General features: G+C 39.8%; 1 protein-coding gene across 8 annotated transcripts in view; it reads right to left on the minus strand.

Moving 5' to 3' along the window:
- The window catches only part of LOC110024995 (cytosolic purine 5'-nucleotidase), a 139,522-nt gene that overhangs the window by 50,701 nt on the left and 61,725 nt on the right, over window positions 1-27,096 (minus strand). For 6 of the 8 annotated variants that reach the window (XR_002294069.1, XM_020725221.1, XM_020725219.1 and 3 more), the window contains 5 exons: window positions 21,258-21,374; window positions 20,108-20,213; window positions 19,956-20,015; window positions 10,664-10,717; window positions 5,268-5,325 (listed from right to left, as the gene is read on the minus strand). Coding sequence is in view for 7 of the 8 variants with exons in the window: in XM_020725221.1 (XP_020580880.1) it covers window positions 5,268-5,325; window positions 10,664-10,717; window positions 19,956-20,015; window positions 20,108-20,213; window positions 21,258-21,374 (395 nt within the window). In the remaining variant the exon portion in view is untranslated. The remainder of the gene's footprint in view (window positions 1-5,267; window positions 5,326-10,663; window positions 10,718-19,955; window positions 20,016-20,107; window positions 20,214-21,257; window positions 21,375-27,096) is intronic. The other 2 variants (XM_020725222.1, XM_020725220.1) reach the window with 2 other exon arrangements.

Below are 27,096 nucleotides of genomic sequence, written 5' to 3' on the forward strand. Positions count from 1 at the left end.
GGGGGGGGGGGGAGGTTCTGGGATGTCGAAACCCCGCATGGAGAACAACCAAGGATTGACAATCGGGTGAAGTTATTGGACCGATTGATGGTGCAATGGTCAGCAATTCTGACATTGCGTAAACCTTCGAGAATATTTCTCGATGTTGAGCAAGTTCGGCCAGAAGTAACATTGTCGCTGAATTCGGTGAGTTAGCGTATTTCCTCCGTAATGACTCCCACACTCCCTGCCATGAACTTCTGGAAGTATGTTTTCAACCTTGTCTTCCCCAATGCACTTTAGGTACGTGGCCGGCTTCATGAAGAGTTTTCATTCGACTATTACATATTGATCAGCTTTATATTTGAATCTCCTGCGATTGGTGAATTCTTCGCCGATCTCCCACGTGCTAAGGTATCAGATGTATGAGCTCGTCCAACTTTTCTTCTTCTTCTGATGTATCTCCATTGCTAGTAGTTCTCCGATCGAGGGTCGACCGAGCTTTATAGGTAGTCGTTCTTCTAGATGAAGGCTCTGGGATAGAAGGTCAACAACTTGATTTTCCTCCCTTCGGACATGTTCGATTTTGAAACTGGTAAATCGACCAATCTCCGTCTTCACCTTCTTTAGGTACTTCACCATAGTCTCGTCCCTAGTTTCAAATTCCCTGTTGATCTGGTTCACTATGAGTTGCAAATCGGCCTTTACCATGGTATGGAGGACTCCCATCTCCGAGGCTAGACGAAGTCCTGCAATCAAAGCTTCATATTCCACTTGGTTGTTAGTCAATGGAAAATTTAGTCGATTGAGTGGTAGACGCTTTCCCCCGCAGGAATGCACAAGAAAACTCCAAGTCCAGCACCTACTTGGCCGGATGCCCCATCGAAGAACAGCATCGAGTTCGATCTGTCGATCGCCAGTACTCATTTTTTCCTCTCGATTCGGAGAAAGCTGCAACAGCTTTTGCCTTTATCGCCGTTCGTGGGATATAGGAGATGTCAAACTCGCTGAGTTCCACGATCCATTCGAGTAGTCGACCAGAATGCTCTGACCTGGTGACTTGAATGGGGTGTACCTGAAAATATGGTTAACCAAGGCAAAGGTCAGTTTCTTCATTATTGGATACCGGAGTTCGGAGCCTTTGAGGACCCGGTTATTGTAGTACATTGGATGCTGCTTTTCGACTTCTTCTCTGACCAAGTCTGAAGTGACAGCTTCAGGGCCGACTCCGAGGTAAAGATAAAACTTTTCTTTGGTTTCGGACTCTGAAGGAGGGGAGAGGCAAGTAATTGCTTGAGGTTCCTGAAGGCCTCTTCAAACTCAGATGTTCATTTGAAGCATTTGGCTCTCTTGAGTACTTTGAAGCATGGGGCGCAGTTATCACCTTACTTGGAGATGAACCTACTCAAACCTGCGATTCGACTGGTTAGTTCTAAATTTCCTTGGTGTTTTTAGGGGTGACATATCGAGGAGTGCTTGAGTCTTTTTCGGGTTAGCAAATAACTCAGGAATTTGCCAGTCGCGGCCGCAAAGGTGCACTTCAGTAGGTTTAGTTTTTTGTTATACTTTTCAACTGTTAGAAAGGTTTCTTTTAGATCTCAATATATTGTCCGACCGGCCAACTCTTAACCAGTACATCATTGACATACACCTCAGTGTTCCTTTGTTATTAGCAAAATTTACATTCATGAGGCGTTGGTAAGTCTCCCTGGCATTTTTAAGCCCAAAGGGCATTACATTGCAACAAAAAACTCCCTCACAAGTAATAAAAGCGGTCATTTTCGCGTCAGCTGGGTGCATATTGATATAATGGTGCCTGGATAATGTGTCGAGGAAACTTAGGACTGAGTGGCAGACCACCGAATCCACCAGAGCATCGGTTCTTGGTAGAGGGTAAGAGTCCTTTGGGCAAGCAGAGTTCAGGTTGGTGAAGTCCAGGCACATCCTCAATTTTCCATTGGCCTTCTGCACTATCACCACATTGGAGACTCAGGTGGGGTATTAGACTTCTCGAATGTACCTTGCCTCCTCCAGCTTTTGTACTTCCTCTCGAATCGGTCCCGCCAACGTAATGGCAGAGCTTTTGATCTTCTGCTTCATGGGCCCAGCTGATGGATCGACGTTCGATTTGTGGCAAACGACGTCGATCGACACATCCAACATCTCAGCGGTCGTCCACGCGAAAACATCTCGATTTTCTAGGAGGGTTTGGATCAACAACTTACTGTGACCTGCATCAAAAGCTTCACTTATCAAAAAACATCAACCTTGTTCTCCTTCGATGCAGGAACCTCATGGTTGTCTCGTTGGTCTCACGACCACCTTCCTTACGTTTGGATGTCCAAAGAATCGTGCTTTATGTTGCTTATGGCTCGCAGGGAGCAGACCCGAGACTGCTCCAGGTCCCCCTGACCGTGATAATTTCTCCATCTCCAGGAAACTTGACAACAACATGGAAAGTAGAGACCACTGCTATGAAATTGTTCAACAGCAGTCCGTCGAATATAGCGTTGTACATTAGGGGTGAATCCACCATAAGGAAATCTTCCGTGAGCATAAATTGTTTCTCGTTTTCTCCCCAACTTACCGGGAGGTCGACCACTCCCAGCACTTCCTTCCTTTCGCCCGAGGATCCATAGAGCAGACCAGACAACGTAGTCATCCAATCGACATTGAGGCTCATTTTGTCGAATACCTACTCAAATACTACATTTACAAAATTCTCTGTATCAATGAGAACGATTCCTACTTGATAATTGTTGATTATCACTGTTACTACAATGACGTCATTATATGGATTTCCCTTTGGGGGAAGATCCTCGTCGGTGAAATAAATAAGCAAATAGCCCTAGGGTTTCGAGACAAAGGCCGTGGTGCAGAGTTCCCCGTTTGCTGTCTCTTCCGGCTTATCCTCCTTAGTGGTTCGCTTCCTCTAAAGATTGCGGGCACATACCCCACAATGTGAATGACGTTAGTGCCGATGGACATGTCGAACGTTCCTCCCACCGGAGCTTTGCCATGCCTTTGGGTTGCGGCTCTAGAGGCGACAAATTCTTTCAACTTCCCCTCATTTATCAGCTCATTGCTCATGCTTCATAGGTGTCTGCATTCTTTTGTATCGTGTCTGTGATCTTTGTGTACTTACAATATTTTCTGTTATCTCGAGTTATCTCGAAGAAAAGCTCCCAACCATCATCAGCGTTGCTTTCCTAAAGAACTCCTATCATGGATGGCGTCCACTAATTCTGTCATGGAAACCCTGAGTGCGATTTTGCAGGGGGACCCTAAGATTATACTGGGGGTGTTCAAGATGGTATGATGATCGATGGTTCTGGGCCTTGGTTTGTCGCCTCTGACAGTTATGATGCCGGGTGGAGTGATTGTCGGAGTGACACTCATGGAGGGGGCGGTTGAACGGTCGTGCACTTTGTTGGGTTGTCCTTTGTTGTCTTGTGGCGGTTTCTTCCGGTGTCTCTGTTCGACGGGCTCAGAAGCATTCTCATAGGGGACAATATACTTGTTGGTCATTTCTAACAGCCCTCCCAAGCTTTGTTGTACTGGGATTTGAGGTCGAAACAAAACCTCTTCAACTTCACTCGTGTCAGTGCAGCCTGGGCTATGTTGGGCTTCAAGTCCTTGATGTCTAGCGTTTCACTCTGGAAGCGCGCGATAAATAACCGCAAGCTCTCGTTGGCTCCCTGCTTCATTTTCCATAGGGATTAGGCGCTTTTCTTAGGCCTCGGAGCACTGACAAACTGTGATAGACAGAGTTTCTTGAACTCTACAAAAAAGATGATTCGTCGAACCACCTTAATGCAATTGATCTCAACATCATGAAGAAAAGCCTACACTTGAGGGCATAAAAAATTTTCAACAGGCATATTCGAACGACGCGAGATGGTCATTAGGATCCAACCGTCCTTTATATGGCTCTAAAACTGGCATCTTGAACTTCTCTGGATGTTCAACTCTGGAGACCTATAGGGATAATGCATTTTTTGACTGCCTTTGTACATCGGTCCAATCTGGTCAGTTTCTCTCCTCCACGAGGGCGAATCCGGCGCTGTCATGGTATAGACCGTCATCGAGCTTTTCCTACAGGTAATCAACCTCCTTCCATTGTTGGTTGGTGGTTCCCCTTGAGGGGGTTGAGTGCTACTTGTCGTGTTGGAACTTCTCTTAGATCCGGGGTCGTTGCTAAGACAGAGACCGCCCTAAGTACTACGAACTGTCCTAAAATCCGGTTGGTGATCTAAATTCTCAAATCTTGCAGGCCTTGTTGAATGAATTCTTCCATAAACTCTTGAGTGCAGGATGTTTCTCCTACGTTCTTCTGACTGGACTCTCCCCGCTGCTGTTGCTAAGCTTCTCTTCTTGTTGACGGTAAGTTTACATGCTCACCACGCTTTGAAGGATGTTGAATCCAAAAGTGTCTGAGAAACACACCTAATGAATAGAACATTTTGCTAATAAGTGATTGAGAGGAGAGAGAAAGTGTGTGTGTGTCCGTTATTCATGACCAGGACCCTTATTTATAACATTAGGTCTTAGCATTACAAAAGTACATATTAGCCCCCTTATCATTAACTTTTCAGGGGGACTTTTAGGTAATTACAGATTTATTCGCATATAATAAGATCGGGGGCTGATTCGATCGATGAAAGTTGTGGATCGTCAAATAAACCTTGACTCGATCGATATCTAGTCTGAAAAAGTGTTCCTTGTCGATCGTCTTGAAAGCTATTTACCGCTCTGTTGGAGCTTCTCCCGGTGCCTTCCGGCGATCGTCCGAACAAGATGCTTCTTTTGTCAATATTCAGCTAAAAAATGATCGACAAAGAAACTGTTCAATCATCTGCATATTCTTCCTGAGCCGTTCATCTGCCTTGAGATTCATGCTGACATATTTTTATGTAAAATAATATAAATTAAATTTATGAACTTAAATTTTATTCTAGTGTTATTTGTATTGTGATATTTTGAATAAAGAATAATAAACAAATAGATTTTTTACATCAATAACTAATTACATATAAAAACGATTCCATGAAGTGTCGTGTCTAATTTTCTTTAATTATGTTGTATCCCCATATCGTATCATGTCGTGTCCGTGTTTCATAGGTAAAAAATCTTGAAAGTGCACATACAAGAAAATCTAAACAATGAATACTTAGTATCATTTAAATGCCCAAACTGTAACTGGAATAATTCATTGAGAAAATTTATTCACAATACGAACCAGAGCTTTGAATAAAGAAGAGTCAAGAAGACAATTCATAAGCCATTACCTAGTGCTTTCTTGCTGCGCAAAATGTCTCCATAAATGTGGTCTCCAACATAAAGGACCTGTAAGCATGAATGAAGCATCGTAACAACATTTTGCAAGGTTCACAAGGTATTGATAAGGAGCATGTATTATATGCACTGTCATGAAAATGCCAAGCCACAAGAAGAATAATCCCTGGTATGAGAATGATTGACGTATTAAACAAATAATCATTAAAATATTTAAACGGGAAGAACTTTGTTCTACATCATATTAATTTAAGTAACAGTCTGCATATTAGAAGGTACAGAGTCACCATTCAAATGGAATCGATAATAAAAGTATTTATAGCAGTATCATTAATTAAATCTTAAAGAGTAAGGATTAGAAGAAATTTGTTCAAATAATCTCTCAGCAGGGTAAGGCATCTTTCTCCTAAAATAGAGAAAAACTATGAAACAAACACATTTCTTTTTTTTAACAAACATTTGGAGACTTAGTACCTCTTATTTTAAAAATTCAATGAACTGATTATTAAATTAATAGTATTTATTGGCATTACAAACAATTGCATTTACAAGGATTTTCAACTTTGTCCTGCAATAGACCAATACCTCCGTCCCAAACAATGGTTAGATGCCTACATAATAGCATAAAAAATAATAGGTGTTTATGAAACTCCAGCCAAGTTGATATCGGAGTTTAACCCAAATCATGATGCAAGACAAAATTTTACTAATGACTTAAACAAGATTACAATGAAAACTTAAAAGAATCAAAGACAATACACAAAGCAAAAACATAAAATAAAAGATTACAAATAAAGACTCGACAAAAGGAGATACAACAAGCTGCCAAGGAGAAAGTCCGAAGAGGCAGTGCTAGATCGGTGGTTGCGGTAAAGACCAGAAAGATGTTGGACAACTGTGGAAGAGTAGGACAACAAGTCAACGATCGTCAAGGCGTCGAACCGTAGCTGGAAGAAACAACTGGGTTGTGGTAGATAGGATCTGGAAGGGGCATCAGACAATACGGCCTGCAAGGAAGCTGTTGGTGGCTCGAGGGTTGTGACAGCCTGTTGGCGGAGGGGCAATGGCCTACTGGAAGAAGAGATGAGGTGGTCTGCTGGTGGCTGCAGGGTTGCGGCAGCCTGTAGGAAAAGTAAGGGGCGACAGCAATCTGCCGTAGGGCTGGGGAGCAGGTGGACAGCAGTGAGAACAGTGGAGGGATAGATAAATATCTCGGTGGAGTCGAGCTACATCTGAAGCACCACTTGGACCTGGACACGATCACCACCTTGGATGAGGGACAACTGAAGCACTTCTTCGATGTCGGATACAGCTCACGAATGGGAAAACTTTGAGATAAAACCTGAATTCATATGTCAAAACCCGACCCCTAACTCTAAGCACATCATCCTATATTTATAAAGAGGTTGGACTTATTTTAAGGAACACTTAAACTAAGGAAGGGGAAAAAAATATAATCAAAATTTCAGATTTTAAAAAAGAATTTAAAAATAAGGAACAAAAATAAAACCAGAAATTTAGATTTTAGGAAAGGATTTAAAATAGGAAAGTGCAAGGAAAGAAAGAAAGGAAGGGGATTATAATGGAAATTCAGATTTAGGAAAGAAGAATACAAATATTCAAAAATTCTAATTTTAGAAATACTTATATCAGGAAGATGCAAAGAATGTAAAAGGGGAATAAGAGAGAAGGGAAAGGGAGGAGCGGCAACCCCCCTCCCTTTGAGGACCGGTCGTTCCTCCACAGCCCCCGCGTCACAGATTCAAACTTTTTGTTTTCATCTCTTGGAATAAAACTTGAAAAAAATTTTTAGACATAGGAAATTAATAAGAATCTCATCTTGTTTCTTGTCTAGTTTCAAATGTAATTTCAATAAATAACCCAATAAATTCAACCATTCAAAAAGATATAAAATTAATTGAACTTCATATTTTTTCAAACTTCCAATAATTTGATCATTTTCTCTCCAAATCATCATTTTTGAGATCCATTTTTTGTTAATGCTTCTAATACAATTGTATTTCATACACCAGAGTAAGCTGAAAATAAGCAAATATGATTTATTATTGTTAGAATTCAGAAAGATACAGAAATAAAATGACATGAACACAAACGGGACCCTAGGGCGAGGGCGAAGGTGATGAACTCTAGGTGGACAACAAGTGTGGGGGTGGTTTGAGAGGCTACGACAGCAAGGAACTGTAGTGCTGGGAGGATGCGACAGCAGGTTAGGTGCAGGGGAAGATTGGTGGAAGCAAGGTAGGTACAAGGGGACTTGGCGACAACAGGTTGGGCGTAGGAAGGCTTAGCGATCGTAGGGAAGGTGCGGGAAGGGCTAGGAGACAACAAGGAAGGTGCAGGAAGGTTTCGCCGCAATAGGAAAGATGCACGAAGGATTTGGTGGCAGCAGAGACGGCGTTGGATGGCTTGGCGGTAGCAGGGAAGAGAGGTGCAGCAAAAGACTGACAAGATAACCACCATCTCAGAGCAGGATATAGTTGGGTCACCACCTGTCCTCAGATACAACCTAAATAGGGAATAGACTCTTCACAACAGAAAATCTGAATAAAAAAAGCAAAAACCGAACCCTAACACACAAACAATATAAATAGTGCCAAAAATAAAATAGGAGATGGAGGAGGACGGTAATTCCTGCCCCTTAAAATAGTCGATCGTTCCAGCCTTCTGCTAAACCAAAACCCCAGTTGAACTGATTGGGTCGGTTCAGCCAAGTCAAGCTACTGAACCGGTTGGGCTGGTTGGGCCAGGTCAAGCCCCGCGTTATATCCCAGGATTGGAAGAGCTTCAATTTCATCCGTCGAAGCTTTTGGGCTTTCGTAGTATGGTGTGAGGTCCGTGACATTGAATGTGGCAGAAACATTGTAGCCTCTGATAGGTCAATCTTGTTCGCTGACCTCCATGCCTCAACACTGCTCCTTTTTCCACACCAGATACATCACACTATACCTAGGATGACTAGTTGAATTTTGGTAATGCCAAGATTGGCGTCTGGGTCACCTTTTCCTTGAGTGCATTGAAATTATTCTGAGTTGCCTCTGTTCGCTGGACTTCGTCTTTCTTCAAAAGGCTTGTCGAAGGAGCGGAGAAGATACTGAAGATCCTGATGAATCGCCCGTAAAATGACGCCATTACCAAAACTTCCTCGGCTCGATGAACAACTACTGTGCGGGTCAGCTCACATGGCCTAGTTCTTTATAGGATTCATCCGAATGTCTATATTAGAGAAGATCTTGCATCAACATTTTTCTTAATTTACTTTGAATCCTAGACATAATAAATCTAGGAATTCGACAAATTTTAGTTAAATCAATATTATTTTTGTCATCAAGAGTTTTAGCCATGAGCAGAAAGCAAGGATGGATGAGAGAGAACAATGAAAAGTTGGCATTGGTGGTAGCAATTAGAAAGAGAGTGGACTGGAGTCCTCAGGAAGGAGTAATTATTATGCATGAACACTTCTAATTAAAAAGTAATGCAATGCCGAACACAGACATGCCTCTAACATGTGTTGGATACGACATAAAAGTGTCCCATTTAAATAATATTTTGAAAAAAAATGACATATGTTGAACACACATGTCCAAAATTAATTAATTAAAATAATTTTAAAATATTTTAAGATTATCATATAAGAAAAAAATAGTCAAATTTTTTATTTAAAAGTGAGTGAAACTTATCTTGATGTAATATAAGATAGTTAGTGCTTAGTTTTACTATGCCATAAACTAAATAATATTTCTAAATCCTTTAAATTTTTTAATTAATGTTATTAAATTCCTTATTATCTCTTATTTATTATTAGGTAAAGTTTTTTTTATTTAATTTTTATCTATTTTTTATAATTTATATTAAGAAAATTTACATACATACCACTCAATTCTTATGTATTTACATATCCAACACCTAAACTTCAAATTTTACATATATGCCACCTTAATTATACATGAAAAGGTGTATTCACCTTTCAAAAGTTTTAAAGGTCGTATTTTCGATATGATATGAATGATTCGGGAGGTATATATGTAAAAAATAAAGTATGTGTGTTAGATATGTAAATAGAAAAGAATTAGGTGGTGTGTGTTTAATTATCCCTTTATATTATAATGTTTTGTTCGACATGCATTCATGTTCTATCTTTTTAAAAATATAAGTGTCACATTGTGTCGTGTACGTGTCCTCGTGTCCTTTTTTTCTATAACAACATGCATATTAAGCTTTGATTGAGAGTTCGAGACAACTAGCAATGTAACATTTAATAAAGATGATTGCAAAGTTGTTATAGAAAAAATAACTTTTTTAAAGCTTATGTGGGTATTATAAATATTTTTTTTTTTAAAGTTGAGCAACAACTTCTTACAACTACTACACATTTGTAGACTTCGCTGCAAAAAATAGCTCCCTGTCATAAATATTTTCAAAAAATAACAAGAAGATGGTAGTCAAACAGAAGTATGACAACAATCTACTACTATCTGAAGAAGCGGTGATAAAGTATACCAAAAATTGAGAACTTCAATTTTTTTATTTGAGAGATGAATTTCTTATATTAACTGCAGGATTTTTTCTTTATTTTTTTAAACAAAATCAATCAACAAATGTGTAAAATGAATCATGCAATTCCTCATTTTTATCAGGCCTCTGATTGTGTTTTGCCTCTCATGGGAACAAATTTTGCATTTCACCTTCGTGAAGCAATCGTAAATATTCTAGACGTTTCAAACATCTCAGCATAGTTCATTTTGTGAAAGAATGATGCTTGAGAAATTTTGATTGCAATCGAGTTATCTAAGCCTGATTTACTCAAATTTGTATCCACATTGTCAAATTTTTGTCATACTTTGATCGAATCAATGAGTGATTGCATTCAAGACATTCAAGCATGATTTTTATCTATCCTGGGAATTCTAGATGTGGTATCTAAAGCATTTCAAAAACAGAAAAAAATAGGCAAAACTACCAAGAGCTATACTTAGCTTGCTTCCGCTCTGACCAAAGTCACAGCTTTAATACATAGAAGAGGCATCACTGCAGTGCAAACACAAGGTTGCATGCATAAATCCTACCTTCATGCATAAACGCATCTGTAGCCTCCATGCACCATATGTAGCATAAATCCTACCTTGTGCATTGAGTGTAGCCTCAATCCACCATGTGTGCAAAAGGTTACAGAAAAACACTGCTAATTAAATAATAATAATCACTTGCTGGAGTATGACAAGCTAGCTAGGATTAGAAAGAAAAAACTTCAACATAAAACCTAATGACTCAAATCCTCAATCTGAAACCTAGTAATAGAAATTTTCACCATACATACTAAAGCGAGGTAAAACCTAGTTCATGGCAAGATTATGAGAAAATCATTAATTACCTGATAACTTGCTTCTATTCCAAGTAGTTTATGAAGATGAGCAACGTTTCCGCCCTGAAAATGTTGAGCACATGCTTTCTAAATCAATAATAGGTTGAAAAAAAAATTTAAATGAGTTGGTTTTGCAAGATTTTGATTTTAAATGTTGAAACCAGTATCCTGCTCACATCCAAAGCTTTAAATTTAACTTGAATGTCCCATTATTGACCATCAGGCAGAAAGAATACATCATATATTGATTTGAATAAACTTCATTTTTTTGCTTAAAGTAATTTATCTTCATTATAAATAATTTGTTTAAAATAAATTAAATATTAGGAAAAAATTAAGTAAATTAATCCAATTAAATCCATGTACGCAATATACTAGAGGTTAAAGTAATTGCCTTTCCTGTAAGTAAATATTCCACTTATATTTCATGAAAAAAAACTATAAACCTACAAAATAACTCTTAAATATATTTGCAATAAAATGGTTGGATGGATATGTATGTATGTATATTATCTATTATTTAGAGAGAAATAATGAGCACCCTAAAAGATCACCACAATTCTATGAAAAAGGTATTCTGGAGAATAACTTATAGATTGATCTATGGCATGGCCATTGCACTCATCATGTTCTCTGGACTCAGTTTCACTTGTCAAGACCTATGGGCGATCAGATTTGACCATTTGCATGCATCGTTGGTCATTTTCGAGCGAGATGATCCCACTCTTAGTCTTCCTTTATGCTTTTTCATGTGCATGTTGCATCTGATGTTAGGGAGCAAGCATCTTCTAAAAGATAAAAACACCTTTTTGTGTTGGGCTCGCGGCCCTTCAGTCTTCCCTCTTGGCGCCTAGAGTGAAGCCCTTGCTGGCTCAATACGGTTGTCTACCATTTAATTTTTGTTAAATAACTACCAGCCTTTGTCAAACTTCCTCACTTCCCTAAATATGCTTCATTCCTAAATCTCCAAACCATCTTCATAAATGCCTTTTTCTCAAGTTGTTTCCCTTGACTAGGATATTCCTTTGCCACCAATGATCTTGATGTCTGCAGTTTCTTCTATGGTTCTTTCTCTGGATATCTAACCATCTATGGCTACCATTTCTCCTGAAGTTGGTGGTCCTTGGTACTTCTCCGCAGTTGTTGAGGTTCGATGGCTCCAAGCTCTCAAAGAGCTTTGTCTACCATATTTCTCTTATTCTTTTACCATGGTTATATCCTCAAAAGTACCAACAATCTTTCACGTTTTCTGGTAAACTAGCTCTCAACTTCACTGCGTATAAGCTTTCTATGCTATCTACTCCACTCTTTTTCTACAGCGGGCAAGTTCTCAACTGAGGCATCCCAACAGTGAGACTATTTGTAAATTTATGTTAGACTTGTATCTGTTTGGAGAATAATCTACTGGATTCTTTAATCCTCATCTCATTATTAATAGATTATCGGTCGAACTATATTACTCAATATTTCTCTCAAGACAATCTTACAATATTTGTGAGTATTTTAAAGCCGTCACCTCACTCTAGCCCATTCATGGAATATCCTATCCCTCAATTTAGGTTTCATTTCCTTGGTTGAAGCTAAACTAGTTCAATCAGTCTAAAATATATTCTCTAGGTTCTATCTTTAGCAGCTCTTAGATGTTTGTAATATTATAACTCGTCAATGACAAAGTTCTAAAGAATTCAGTCCTAAAGAATACCTCAAGATAGGGAGGACTATCTTTATTAACAAGCTGTATATGAAGGTATTTCTTAGTGTCGGCGCTAAAAAATAAAGTTATTAAAGTTTGGGGGTAGTTGCCCATAAGAAGCTGTCGGTTGCTGGAAGTGAAGTCTCGTCGTCCGCTTCGGAAAGACGTTTAATTTACATACATATATATAAGTTTTAAAAAAAATATGAAATCAAACTGACCTCATATTTTTCACAGTTTAAATGAAAGAGTGCTCTACCTCAAATCCTGTATCTATCCCAGGGATAAACACAAAACTTGAGGATGGACTCGATCGAATAAACTAAGAAATATATGACATCCGTTTGGTCTGCGAAACCGTTTTATTTGCCAACAAGTTTCCCTATTTAATACAAAGAATTAAATAGGGTTTATTTAAGCTGGGTTCAGAATAGCTTCCTATAAGGGCAAACCCCTATAGTTAATTACATCTTAAATGACCGAAGTCACTTAAGAAAACTCTCGATAAAAATCAGAGAATACTATCTTCAAAGAAGTCAAAAGGATAGGGCTTTTCAGCTTTTCAGATAGGGCTTTTCAACGAGATCGGATGAATATGTGTGAAAGGGTAAAGACTCGAATCTAGAACATTGTTGAAGAATCCAAATGAAGAGAAACTAGGGGAGGCCACGGATCCTGAGGCGAACCTCGGTAGCTTCTCGGTCTATCCTATGATTTGGCTTCAGTTTTGAGAAGAAATTATTCAAGTGTTTCATCTTGCCAATTTTATTTAATTATGACTTATATTTACGTGACATAGTCACACAAATCGCCTGAAAGATATGAGGGTTTACGTCGTATCGGACGACAACCTCGGAACCTAGAACGAGTTAGGGCTTAAATTGCACAGTCTGACTGTGCAAAGGCCTAACAGATAAAGTGAGGATTTATGTTGCGCTAGGCAAACAACATCGAAATCCTATGGCTTGTTGTTTAATTTCTAGGAAAAGAATGATTTTGCTGGGGAAGACATGTTCTGCTGTTGAAGATGATTGTGCTGCCCACCGCGCTAGCTCCAAGCTCCCCGATGTGACGAGTTTAAGTTTTCTGGGGTGTCCAGTTATGGTGTCAAATCAAACGGCCCTATGGTTATAGTCCTCTAAACATACTATATAAAAAGAAAACATGCTTAAAGCTATATAATATAAAATGTGTAATGCAGGAACAAACAGTAGAATGCATGTGAAACAGTAACAGGTAGAAACATGAACAATATAACATGCTATACAGGAAGAACAGTAGCAAGTGGAAACATGAATAATATAACATGTTGTACCGTACGGTAGCAGGTAGGAACAAAAATGGTATAACATGCTGTACAGGAAGAATAGTAGCAGGTAGGAACAGGAAAATAAAGTACTGAAAAATGTAAAACAAACTTATACGCCCGTAAGATCCGATGTTCCTTAAGTATAGCAAGCCTAAATGCATCTCAAAAGCAAAGTCTGGAAGAAAACGTCATCCAAGAAATCCGAAGAAGAGTGTAACAACGACTCATGACAGAAAACTCGAGAGAATCAACGAAAAAGTCTCAAGTAAAAGAAAATCCTCAAAAAAATCTTGGGGAAATCCCGAAAGAAAGGAAAAGTAACACGAGTGCCCTGTCCCAAAGCTTCGATAAAACAAAAAAAATTCGGATGAGGGGGACCGCAAGCACTCGTATGGGACTAGGGCCACTCGTCTAGAAAGGATGTCTTGACCTCACTTAGAGGGTTATTTCCCAGCCTAAACGGGTATTCGTCAGGTGGACAACCAGCTTTAAAGTGTGTTTTATGTTTTTTTTAACATGCATACAAATTTTAAACATGCAAAGAAGAGTTATCAATTTTGTTTCGTAGAAAAGTATGTTTTCGTTTGAAAATGGTTTATTAAAACTTATCTTTTTTTTTAGAAATTTTTGTTGTTCACGAGTCGATTACACTGTCGGGCGTGGGACTGTCAATTACCTGAGAAGGTTCGAGCCAACGCCCGCTAGACTTATGTCGGCGAAGGATACCATATCCTATTATTCATCAAATGCCTGGATCTTGATGTTATAGGATATGACATCTTTTTGCTCTATCTTCGGTGTGCCTTTATCATCAACACCGTACGCCCCAAAACGACTACTTGCGACCTTGTTTGATGGTTTCACGTATAGCAAAAGGCTATACGTGGACACTTATGTATCGGACATAAGCATCAAAAAGAACGAACGAAGAAGAAAGGAAAGAAAAGAACAAAAATGGGGTGAGAGAGAGGAGGCATTGATCCATCTAAAGCACCAAAAAGGAGAATGAATCAGTTCTCAAAACTCGTATCGAAAAGACCTGGAAAAGTAGGGCCCAAGGTCTTTCCTAACAAACATAAAGGGCCACTTCGCGCTAATTTTCTCAAACCCCAAAGACGTAGGATTGATCAAGTCCACCAAATGCTTTTCCAAAATGAGGTTTAAAATCTCCCAATCTTCAAAAGAAAATGATCTCGGGGAAACCACCATTAATATTTCCAAACTCATGCCGAAATCAAAATTCCCCCAACTTTCAGATCAATAAATAGCCTTATACGTCGAATGAGCATGAAATCCTCCCGCAGAACCAAATAAATACTCACGTCCGGGGTCAATAAAATAGAGGAAACAACAGCTAAGGCCTCGGCCAAAGTAACCTCAAGACCAAAAGAAACCTACGGCTCAAGGCAAACCCAAGACCAAAAGAAGCTCACGGCTAAGGCGAACCCGAATCAATTCCCTACAAGTTTTGATATACATAGGAGAGTATAAAACATCACCAATCTCTCAAAGTAACAAGTTTGATCCATCTACAATCATTCAAATGATTCAAAAAAGCTGCAAATAAATTTCAAATTTTAGACATGTACAAAGCAAGCTCAAAGGCTACGTAAATTTTAGATTTTCTAGCATGTGGAGGTGGCTTCCAAGTCAAGCCAAAACTTCCAAACTTTAACATGTAGAGATGGACACAAAGCTGCAAATAAATTTCAAATTTTAGACATGTACAAAGCAAGCTCAAAGGCTACGTAAATTTTAGATTTTCTAGCATGTGGAGGTGGCTTCCAAGTCAAGCCAAAACTTCCAAACTTTAACATGTAGAGATGGACACAAAGCTGCAAATAAATTTCAAATTTTAGACATGTACAAAGCAAGCTCAAAGGCTACGTAAATTTTAGATTTTCTAGCATGTGGAGGTGGCTTCCAAGTCAAGCCAAAACTTCCAAACTTTAACATGTAGAGATGGACACAAAGCTGCAAATAAATTTCAAATTTTAGACATGTACAAAGCAAGCTCAAAGGCTACGTAAATTTTAGATTTTCTAGCATGTGGAGGTGGCTTCCAAGTCAAGCCAAAACTTCCAAACTTTAACATGTAGAGATGGACACAAAGCTGCAAATAAATTTCAAATTTTAGACATGTACAAAGCAAGCTCAAAGGCTACGTAAATTTTAGATTTTCTAGCATGTGGAGGTGGCTTCCAAGTCAAGCCAAAACTTCCAAACTTTAACATGTAGAGATGGACACAAAGCTGCAAATAAATTTCAAATTTTAGACATGTACAAAGCAAGCTCAAAGGCTACGTAAATTTTAGATTTTCTAGCATGTGGAGGTGGCTTCCAAGTCAAGCCAAAACTTCCAAACTTTAACATGTAGAGATGGACACAAAGCTGCAAATAAATTTCAAATTTTAGACATGTACAAAGCAAGCTCAAAGGCTACGTAAATTTTAGATTTTCTAGCATGTGGAGGTGGCTTCCAAGTCAAGCCAAAACTTCCAAACTTTAACATGTAGAGATGGACACAAAGCTGCAAATAAATTTCAAATTTTAGACATGTACAAAGCAAGCTCAAAGGCTACGTAAATTTTAGATTTTCTAGCATGTGGAGGTGGCTTCCAAGTCAAGCCAAAACTTCCAAACTTTAACATGTAGAGATGGACACAAAGCTGCAAATAAATTTCAAATTTTAGACATGTACAAAGCAAGCTCAAAGGCTACGTAAATTTTAGATTTTCTAGCATGTGGAGGTGGCTTCCAAGTCAAGCCAAAACTTCCAAACTTTAACATGTAGAGATGGACACAAAGCTGCAAATAAATTTCAAATTTTAGACATGTACAAAGCAAGCTCAAAGGCTACGTAAATTTTAGATTTTCTAGCATGTGGATGTGTCTTCCAAGTCAAGCCAAAACTTCCAAACTTTAACATGTAGAGATGGACTCAAAACCACAAACAAATTTCAAATTTTAGACATGTACAAAACAAGTTCAAAGGCTAAGTAAACTTCAGATTTTCGAGCATGTTATCACGAATTAAGCCAAGAGTTGAGCAAACTAAAAGGTACAAGAAAGAGTCCTTAAACTTCATATGAAAACAATAAAAATCTCAAACATCCCAAGCATGGATTTTGGCCAACCAAAAGAGTAACAAACGACTAAAAAAAAAAAATTCACATGGAATAAGCCAAACATCGAACCATGGAAAGGAAAGAAGAATTTTTTCTTCAATAATCAAAATCACTAAGCACATTAAAGGTGCAAATAAGAATGCTAAAACCTAGCCTAAACAAAGCACAAACCAACCTTTACCTATGATTTGGATCAAAGAATGAAAATGGCAGCACTTCCCTTCTCCCCTTAAAATTTCGGCCAACCAAGAAGAAGCAAGAAACAGCCTCAACAACAATCCGAGGCAACCAAAGTGATTCAAATAGAAATCTGACAGCACCTCCACCCCTTGCAAAAATTTGGCCAGCCCTAAGGAACTCCCCAAATGGGGTTTTTATAGCCACAAAGGAGAAGAAGAAGTTACTGTCACTTACCTGGGCGGTGAGCCAAGCCAAGAGAAGCGACAAGAGTCGCGCGGGGAGTCGCGCGGGAGATGACGACAGGAATCGCAAAGGCGTGGGAGGGGAAAGCCGGAGCGCGCCAGAGGGAGTAGGTGGAAGCTTTTCGCAGGGGAGCAGCTCGCGTGGGGACAGAAGCACGGGGAGTGTACGACGATGGGACCTCGAGCCAGCGCATCACGTGAGGAGAACCAGGCTCAGCTAGGGCACGCGACCGAGAGAGGGAGAGGCGGGCGGGTTTGGGGAGAGGGAGGCGTGCGTGAGTTAGGGATTTAGGAATTAGATATTTTAAGGTATTTTAAAAAAGAAAATAAGGATTTTTTTATTTAAAATGTATATATATATATATATATAAATTTTTCACGACGATGCGACAAAATAGGTGTCCTCCCTAGGCAAAATTGACGTTCCGGACGCGTTGGCGCAGTCCGTTTCGTCATCCGGGGTCGCTCGGACGACGTCGTCGACGGTCGGGTCAAAAACGCGTCGAAATTCAAATTTCACAAAAATATTGACCCGCGATCGATTGTTTCAAAAATTTCATTCGAGTCTTCGACGGGTAACAGTGCAAGCGATGTGAATTATGACGATCGGACGTGTTGGCTCTCCGAATTGCGAAGTTTGTGCGCGCGGGAGTGCGGATTGTGCAGAAGATCACCCTAAGGCTCAAAAGGTCCTATAGGAATCCCTTTTGGGTTTCCTCATGTTGGTTTCACCCTTCTAAGTGCTAGAAGTCGATACCACACACGCGAAACTCCAAAATGGTACAGGAGTAGGTTTAATTTCTAGAACAAGGCGGGTCCCATTTCTAAGGTTCTAAGATAGTCGAAGGGAGGTCCCTAAGGCTAAATCCTAAATCCTAAGAGGAAGACTAGACCTCACAAAAAATGAGGTCAACAATTAATAATGAACCTCTTACAAATATTTGGGAACAGATACTCTTTTTACTTCAAAGCTCATACAGAATTGGGGAAATCATTTGTTATTGATCCTAAAAATCACAAATAAGATGGATCATACAAATCATCAAAACTTATTCCCACTTGTGATGGATGCAATTTCACATCATCAAAGCAAGCATGCACATAAAATTTGGAACAAATTTTAGATGATATTATAGAATAAGAGACTTGACAGTCCTCTCTTACCGAACTAAACATGGAGAAGGATATCATAATCTCAATTGCATCCATGAATATTGGGTATACATCTTCCATGAGTTAGATTATCGGTACCTTCCTATTGTTAAGGACATTGATGCAACAAAATATTAGCAGTTGTTCAATTCAAATGATAGTTAATAAAGCATTGAAGCTCGAATTGATAATTTTTTAGGAAGGTTTAAAAGAGATAAAAATTTATTAACATTCTAGTATCACTAGGCAACAAGCTAAGGGCTACAAATTATGTTTTCGCCTTACACATTTAATATGACATTCCTACATAATTCCTATGCATATTTATGATGCGGGAGCTTCCGACACAAAAAAAAAAAGTACTGTGGCACTGTATATGCTACAGTACAGCGGGATTTAGCAATCGCAGGAAACAGACCAAAACAGTAGCTTCCGGCACCAAAAAAAATACCACAGTACTATAGATGCTACAGTACAACGAGATTTCGCAATCGCGGGAAACATACCAAAACAGTCTCGTTTTTTTTTCTTGTGCTTTATTTCCTACTATTCTTCATTCCTTTTTAGTACTCACACGCACACACATGTATTGAGGTTTGGAATTCAGTTTTTGGCTCGAATTTTTGTCAAGACAGCCACCGGAGTCCGTTTCTCCCTTTGAGGGTTGTATTCGAGGGTTTGGGTGGTGCTCCAACTGCATCTCTCTCCCGAGGTAGTGTTTATCTTCCATATCTCTTTCCACACCCTCCCCGTGTTGCTCCCTACCACCCTCCATTATTGCAATCGCATCTTGTTGTTTTCCCTGCAGTTTCCCCAATCCAACCAATTGTCCTCTCTGTTGCGAGCCCGAACAGCCGCAAACTTGCTGTCACGCTGTTTCCCGCATCCCCCATCTCTTCCGCCGACTTCCCCAGTTGCTGCAGCCACCCGGAAATAGCCTTTTCAAGTTGTTTTCTGCTGTTCCAGCCACCCAACCTTCCATTCCTCTCCATCTAGCTTGTTGCCCTTTGTTGCAACTCCTCCCCTTCACTGCCGCCATCCACACCCTTTGTTGTCACCGCGCCTTCCATCCTTGACTTACTCCTTGCTATCTCATTGGAGGGCCAAACCCTCGCCGATCACCACCAACTCCTCCAGATCCCACACTAGCTTGATATTTGTGTTGTGTTTGTTGTTGTATCCGATTTTCGAGTGTCGTGTTGTTATATTTTTCCTTTCAAATGTATTCATTGTAACCACTTAATTGCTTCAAGTAATAATATTTGCTATTAAATTATAGTTTGGGTTAACTACGGCATCAATTTATTTTATAATGTGGACGCTTTATATATATATATAGTAGCTAAAGGAGTTGAAAATTAGAACAAATATAAAGTATCAGATCCAGCTTCCAATAAATAGAGATTGGCAGTGATTTGAGAGTAGACATTTAAGCGTTCAACGACCAATCAAATCAATGTTGGACCCAAAAAAAAGAAGGGTTTCTCACAACCAGTTGGTTCAAGCTCCAAACTCCTGGACAAGCCAATCAAGCTAAGCAAATGTGTTGAAAAAGCTCTAATTATACCGAGATAATGCCTGGAAAAAAAATGAATACCTGAAAAACTTTACCCCTTCTTAACTCCTTAGATGATGATCCATGTAAAGTAGTTCCAATCTTTTGCACATCAAAAGGCAAGCATGGAGACGGAGACGTTAAAGTATCAAAGAAGAGAGTTTACGAAAGCATGTGGCATAAATTCCACAGACCTGAGGGATAGGAATCCCATTTTCAGTATTTTGTAGCATGCCAGTTTCTGGATCAACTTGAAATAGGTTTGCCCTATTTTCTTCATGGAAAAAGCCAGGTTTTGAACTGTGCAGCTAAAAAGATTCAATAAGCTCCACCATGCTAATTTTAGACTACTATTGGTAGAAAAAGTGCGTAATGTTAAAAAGAAATGAAGTCGCATGAAAAATGAAAATAGGATCACTTCATAAACTCTAACTTTCTGCAAGGGCAAGTCAAGGATAACTCACAACTAAAAAGAAATGGACAAATAAGATCCATGTTAACTGAGATTTAGTTCTTATTTATAGGAGGCCATGTTGGGATGAGAGTAATTGTGGTTCTGCTTTTAGAAGAAATTGTAAACTCTGAGATGTGGTGCACATACAAAACAATTTCCACAAGAAAACCATCTTTTTTATTTCAAACTTACCCTATTAAAACATAACCTGCTAAATCAAAATGAAACTCCTGAGCTTGTTTTTTAATGATACAATGCATAAAAAAAAGCCAAAGCTAGTTTTACCCTCATGGTCATCAACCTTAAGTCAAAAACTGCAGGAGCATAGACAAAATAAAATTAAATATTAAGAAAACACTATCAGCACATCACACAAACATATAAGCATTGATAGATATGGAGCACTAACACAGCAAAAACCATGGCAACCTTAATAGCCTTAAAAATATTTAGGACACGACAAACCTAGAAAAAAAAAATAATGCGTGTGAATGAAAATTTCTGAAATATTAAACTCCAAGAAAAAAAACAATTTTGAAGATATCATAAAACATAAAATTTAGAAATATGTATAGTAAAAATGATCTTAAGAGAGTATTATGAAGAAAGAATTATAAAAATTTGTTTTGAATATAACAAAGTAAGAGTAGCATAGTTCACACCAAGCATCTCCAACTTATATTTATGTTGTGCCAATGTCTGAAAATTGTGGAAATTATTAAAGAAGAAGAAAAAACAGGAGACAAACCACATGGTGAGCCTGGCATGACATCCGACAGTGTAAAAATGTGAAGTGTCTTTGTTATGACAAAATGGTCATTTAAAAGTGATTGGTTTCTCATAAATATAAGCACATTCCGGTACCAAAATTATCAAAGAAAGAGTCACACCTGCCCGTAATAACCATGTCAAATTTTTCTATCCAATCAAGCTTGCGAGGCAAGCCAACTTCCATATTGTGGGTCCCACAGAGAAAACTCATAACAACATTGGTGTAGTCCCACAAGCTGCAATTTGCAAATTAGGAGATGGAAGTAACAAAATCAAAGCAATCCTTGAAATAAGAAAGATTCAGTTTATCTTGCTTCAGTCATTGAATTGGATCAGAAAAATTTTATTCACAACAAAAAATGCAAACAACAAAGCAATAAGAAAACTCATTACAGAATTCAACATAACATTGGCACCAAAATGTGCTGCAACGGGAATATGGTCATTCTGGGGACAAAATATCTTTTGCTGGTAAATTAGCGCATGTGAATATCTTGTTCTCTTGCTTGGGATCAAAAGAACAAATTGTTCGTGGTACAACATATAATTAGACAATAAATCAAAAAGGAAAATTGGCACTCGGTCCAATTGTAACTGACGCAGGAGCGAACTCCCAGATGCAGAAGCAGGGTCTCCCGCAGCGAGAATTCCTGCTATTGAAACGGCCGACCCAATTGAGGCCGGTCCAAGGTAAACCCAGACTGAGCTCCCTGGCAGCGGGAATTTGATGGGCAGGACTGCCGCCTGCCCCTCTCTTTCTTCCTTTTCTGCTTCTCCTTCATTTGAGAGATATTTATTTGTTGTTTCAAAGTTTAGGGGTTAGTTTTTCGGCTGTGTTCTACTTTCAGATTTCTTGTGTGGAGAGTTTTCCTTGTTCTAGGATTGTATCTGAGGAGGTGGTGGTGCTCCAGCTGTATCCTACTCCAAGTGACGTTGTATCCTTCCTTTTTACCATCCCTACTCCTCCTACCCTCTTTAGCAACCGCAGGCCTCCCCATCCTTCATCCCAACACCCAACCACCCTTCCCCCTAGTGCTTACTCTTGTTCTCAAGCTCCCTGGATGTCACCCCAACCTTCAACCACCCTGTACCTACAGTCTAGCATCCCTCCCTAGACTTCATCCTAGACCTGGTCGCCGTTGTTTTGCAGCAAAATCTGCTTCCCAACCCTCCATCATTGTTGTCCCTGCAGTTCTGTACCTTTCCCTCGCTATCACCAGCATTTCTTTGTTGTCACCACCCCTGCCAACCATCCCGATCAACCTAACTGACCTCGAACACCCTTGGAATACACCTTAGAGGTATTTGCTTGTGTCGTTTATGTTTTGTGTTATTATTTTTTGTTATGTTGTGTTGTAACCCTCTCTCCACATTAATAAAAGTTTATTTTGAGTTTTTCATTGTTTTTCCTACTTGGCTCAATATCATTTGGTACCAGAGCTAGCCCAACCCAGTTCTATCCTAGGGTTTCCTAACATCCACCTTACCCCTCTACCAAAATTTTTCATTCCTACCCTTAACCACCTCTTCCAATTTCCCCAAACACTATCTTCACTAAAGTTTTCCTTCCTATCCCTAAACCCTGGCCATACCAGGAGATAGAGCCTACCAGGGAAGAAATAAGGTGGGAGCTCCGTCGCTTTCAACAAAGGCTCGCAGAGATTGAAGTGTTTACACATGTAGAAGTTACCTTTGACTGAGATCTAAGGAGTCAAAGAGGAGAAAGATATGAGAATTTGAATCCCTTTCAAAGGGATAATTTCAACAATAAAGAAGATAGGCTGCGACGTTTCAAAATCCAGTATCAGAGGAGGCCTAGAAAGGGATATTTGAATTTCTCTCGGAGAGAATCTCGCAGAGAAGAGGTAACATTTGGAGTGGACAGAGACTTCGGCATCAAAGTCGATATGTTAGAGTTCAAAGAAGGTATGTATCATTACGAATTCATTGATTGGTTTTAAGTCGCTGAGTGGATCTTCGAGTATAAATATGTGTCAGACGATAGCCGGGTCAAATTATCAGCCATCAAGCTGAAGAAAAGTGCTTCTCTGTGCTGGGAGAATTGACAGAGGCGGAGAAAAAGAAAGGGCAATGATAGGATTACCTTATGTGAGAAGATGAAGAAAGCAATGCAGAGGAAATATTTCTCATCCCATTACAACTAGAACATGTTTCTGAGGCTTCATTACCTGTAGCAGAGGGATCTATCGGTAGAAGAGTTCACGGAGCAGTTTGATCATTTGCAAATGAAGCGTGATCTGACAGAGCTAGAGAAGAATACAGTAGCCAAATACCTTGGGGTCTTAAGCCTAGTATTAGCAATGTGGTGCAGCTACAGTCGCACTAGACGCCGGGAGATGTCCAGATATTAGCCTTGAAGGTGTAAAGACAGGAAAAGCAGCGCCAACAACAGTCATCCTTCAGGAAGCAACCTTCAGGCAGGTATTCGCCTACAGTTACCATGAGTGACAAAAGTGCCCCGGCAAACATAGCAAGGTCGGGCAAGGGAGTGGCTCTTCAGATCAGAGCGAGAAGAAACAAAATAAAGGTAGCTCCTCCAACACCGTAGCAGCTAGGAAATGTTATCAATGCCACGACTACCACCATATAGCCTCTAGTTGTCCCACAAGCAGGGTAGTCACACCCACAAATCAGGGTTCCATGGAAGAGATTAGCGATGAGGAGAAAGTTGAGGAATAGGATGAGGTGTATCATCTTCTACCAGATAAGAGAGAAGCACTTGTGATTCCACGGATTTTGCAGACCAAGAACACGAGGTATCCGCAGTGGCTTCGCCGCAACATTTTCTACACCTGCTACGCAATGAACAAAAATGTATGCAGTCTTATCATCGACGATGTTAGCAGCAAGAAAGTGGCATTGACTCAGATGGTAGATAAATTGGGACTTACGACGAAAAGGCATTCCCAGCCGTACTCACTGACGCGGATGAAGGAGAATTGGGTCAGCATCGACCAAAGGTGCTTGGTAGAATTTTCGATAGGAGTCCAGCTGCATGATAGGTGCAGTGTGACGTGGTCCTTATGGATGTGTACCACTTTCTGTTGGGACAACCGTGGTAGTTTGACTGGATGACTCAGCATGATGGATTCAAGAACACATTCATTCATCAAGGATGGGAAGCACATAATTCTACTCCATTTGGCAGAGCTTGAGATCACAAGAGCCCTTACCAGCAGAGCTGCGTCAGTGGGACTAGTGTTAGTGATGACACCAGACAAGAGGATTGAGAGACCCGCTCTAGATACACGACAAATAAGACTGAGGGTATTTCAGAGACTCACGATTGACATCGCATGGCCAGCATCACTGCAGAATGGGCTCCCCAACCTCGGGAAACTAACATGGCACCAGACTCCCTGAAGCGGGAGCGAAGTCTCCCGCAGTGGGAATTCCTACTATTGAATCGGCTAGGCCAATTGACGCTAGTCCAAGGTAAAACCAAGCCGAGTGGCCTGGGGGGGAGAGAATTTCACGAGGCAGGACTATCGCCCGCCCCTCTCCTCCTTCCTGTGGGAGATATTTATTTGTTGTTTCAGAGTTTAGGGTTTGCTTTTTGGTATGTTCTACTTTCAGATTTCCCGTGTGAAGAGATTTCACTATTCTAGGGCTATATCCGAGGAAATGGTGGTGCTCCGGTTATATCCTACTCCAAGGTGGCGTTGTATCCTTCCTTTTTACCATCCCTGCTCCCTCTCCAGTAGTGGCTGGCCTCCCCATCCTTCATCCCATCACCCAACCACCCTTCCCCTAAGTGCTTACTCTTGTTGTCAAGCTCCTTGGACGTCACCCCAGCCTTTAACCACCCTGTTCCTACAATCCAACATTGTTGTCCCCCCTCCCCAGCCTTCAACCCAACCACAATCATTGTTGTTCTGCAGCAAAACCTACTACCCAACCATCCATCATTGTTGTCTCTGCAGTTTCACATCGCACCTTCCCCTCGTTTTAACAAGCATTCCTGTGTTGCTACCACCCATGCCAACCATCCTGATCTACCTAGCCAACCTCTACTACGCTTGAAATGCACCTTAGAGGTGTTTGCTTGTGTCATTTATGTTTTGTGTCGTTATTTTATCTTATGTTGTGTTGTAACACTCTCTCTACATTAATAAAAGTTTATTTTGAGTTTTTCATTGATTTTCCTATTTGGTTCGGTATCAGTAACATTTCTGCCAAAAAGTTTTGCATAATTGTCGGCGCGGAAAAGGTAGTGGAGAGTTGCTCGTAAGAAGCTGTCGGTCACCAGAATCGAAATTTCGTCGCCCGCTTCAGAAGGACGTTTAATTTACATATATATGTATAATTTTAGAAAAATATGAAATCAAACTGACCTCATATTTTTCACAGTTTAAATGAAAGAGCGCTCTATCTCGAATCTTGTATCTATCCCAAGGGATAAACACAAGACTTGAGGACGAGACTCGATCAAATAAACTAAAAAATATATGACATCCGTTTGGTCTGCGAAAATCATTTTATTTGTCGACAAATTCCCCTATTTAATACAAAGAATTAAATAGGGTTTATTTTAGGCTGGGTTCGAAAAAGCTTCCTATAAGGGCAAACTTCTATAGTTAATTACATCTTAAATGACTGAAGTTACTTAAGAAAACTCTCGATAAAAATCAGGGAATACTATCTTCAAAGAAGTCAAAAGAATAGGACTTTTCAATGAAATCGGACCAAAGAGTGTCAAATGGGAAAGACTCAAATTCAGAACATTCTTGAGGAATCCAAATGAGGAAGAACTGGGGGAGGTCATAGATTCGGAGGCGAACCTCGGTGGCTTCTCAAACTATCTTATGGTTTGGCTTCAGTTTTGAGAAGAAATTATTCAGGCGTTTCATCTTGCCAATTTTATTTGATTATGGCTTATATTTGCGTAACACGGTCACACAAGTCGTCTAGAAGATATGAGGGTTTACGTCGTATCGGATGACAACCTCGGAACCTAGAACGAGTTAGGGCTTAAACTGCACAGTCTGGCTGTGCAAAGGCCTAACAGATAAAGTGAGGATTTATGTCGCGCTAAGCAGACTACCTCCAAATCTTATGGCTTGTTGTTTAATTTCTAGGAAAAGAAAGGTTTAGCTGAGGGAGACGTATTCTGCTGTTGAAGATGGTCGTGCTACCCACCGCGCTAGCTCCCAGCTCCTCGACGTGACGAGTTTAAGTTTTCTAGAGTGTCCGGGTGCAGTCATCCACACATCCTGTGTAGTAATAGTCCCCTAAACGTCCTATACAAAAAGAAGACATGTTTAAAACTATATAATATAAAATGTGCAATACAGGACAAACAGTAGGATGCATGTATATCAGTAACAGGTAGAAACAGGAATAGTATAACATGTTGTACGGTACGGTAGCAGGTAAAAACAAGAATAGTATAACATGCTACACAGGAAGAACAGTAGCAGACAGAAATAAGAATAGTATAACATGTTGTACGGTACAGTAGCAAGTAGAAACAGAAATAGTATAACATGCTGTTCAGAAAAAACAGTAACAGGTAGAAATATGAAAATGAAGAACTGTAAAATGTAAAACAAACCTGTACGCCCGTGAGATCCGTTGTTCCTTAAGTATAGTAAGTCTAAATGTATCTCAAAAAACGAAGTCTGGAAGAAACGTCATCCAGGAAATCCGAAGAAGAGTGTAGCAACGACTCATGACAGAAAACTCGAGAAAATCAACGAGAAAAGACTCAAGTAAAAGAAAAAAAAATCCTCAAAAATCTTGGAGAAATCCTGAAAGAAAAGAAAAGTAACACGAGTGCCCTGTCTCAAAGCTTCGATAAAACAAAAAAAAAAGTTCAGGTGAGGGGGACCACAAGCACTCGTATGGGGCTAGACTCAGATATATATTTATACTCGAGGGTCCGCGAAGGCTACTCGGTCACCCGAATGTATAGAACCCACCACTCGTCTAGTAGAA

The sequence above is a fragment of the Phalaenopsis equestris genome, unplaced genomic scaffold, assembly GCF_001263595.1.
Source record: "Phalaenopsis equestris unplaced genomic scaffold, ASM126359v1 Scaffold000287, whole genome shotgun sequence".
In the NCBI taxonomy this organism is placed as follows: Eukaryota; Viridiplantae; Streptophyta; class Magnoliopsida; order Asparagales; family Orchidaceae; genus Phalaenopsis; species Phalaenopsis equestris.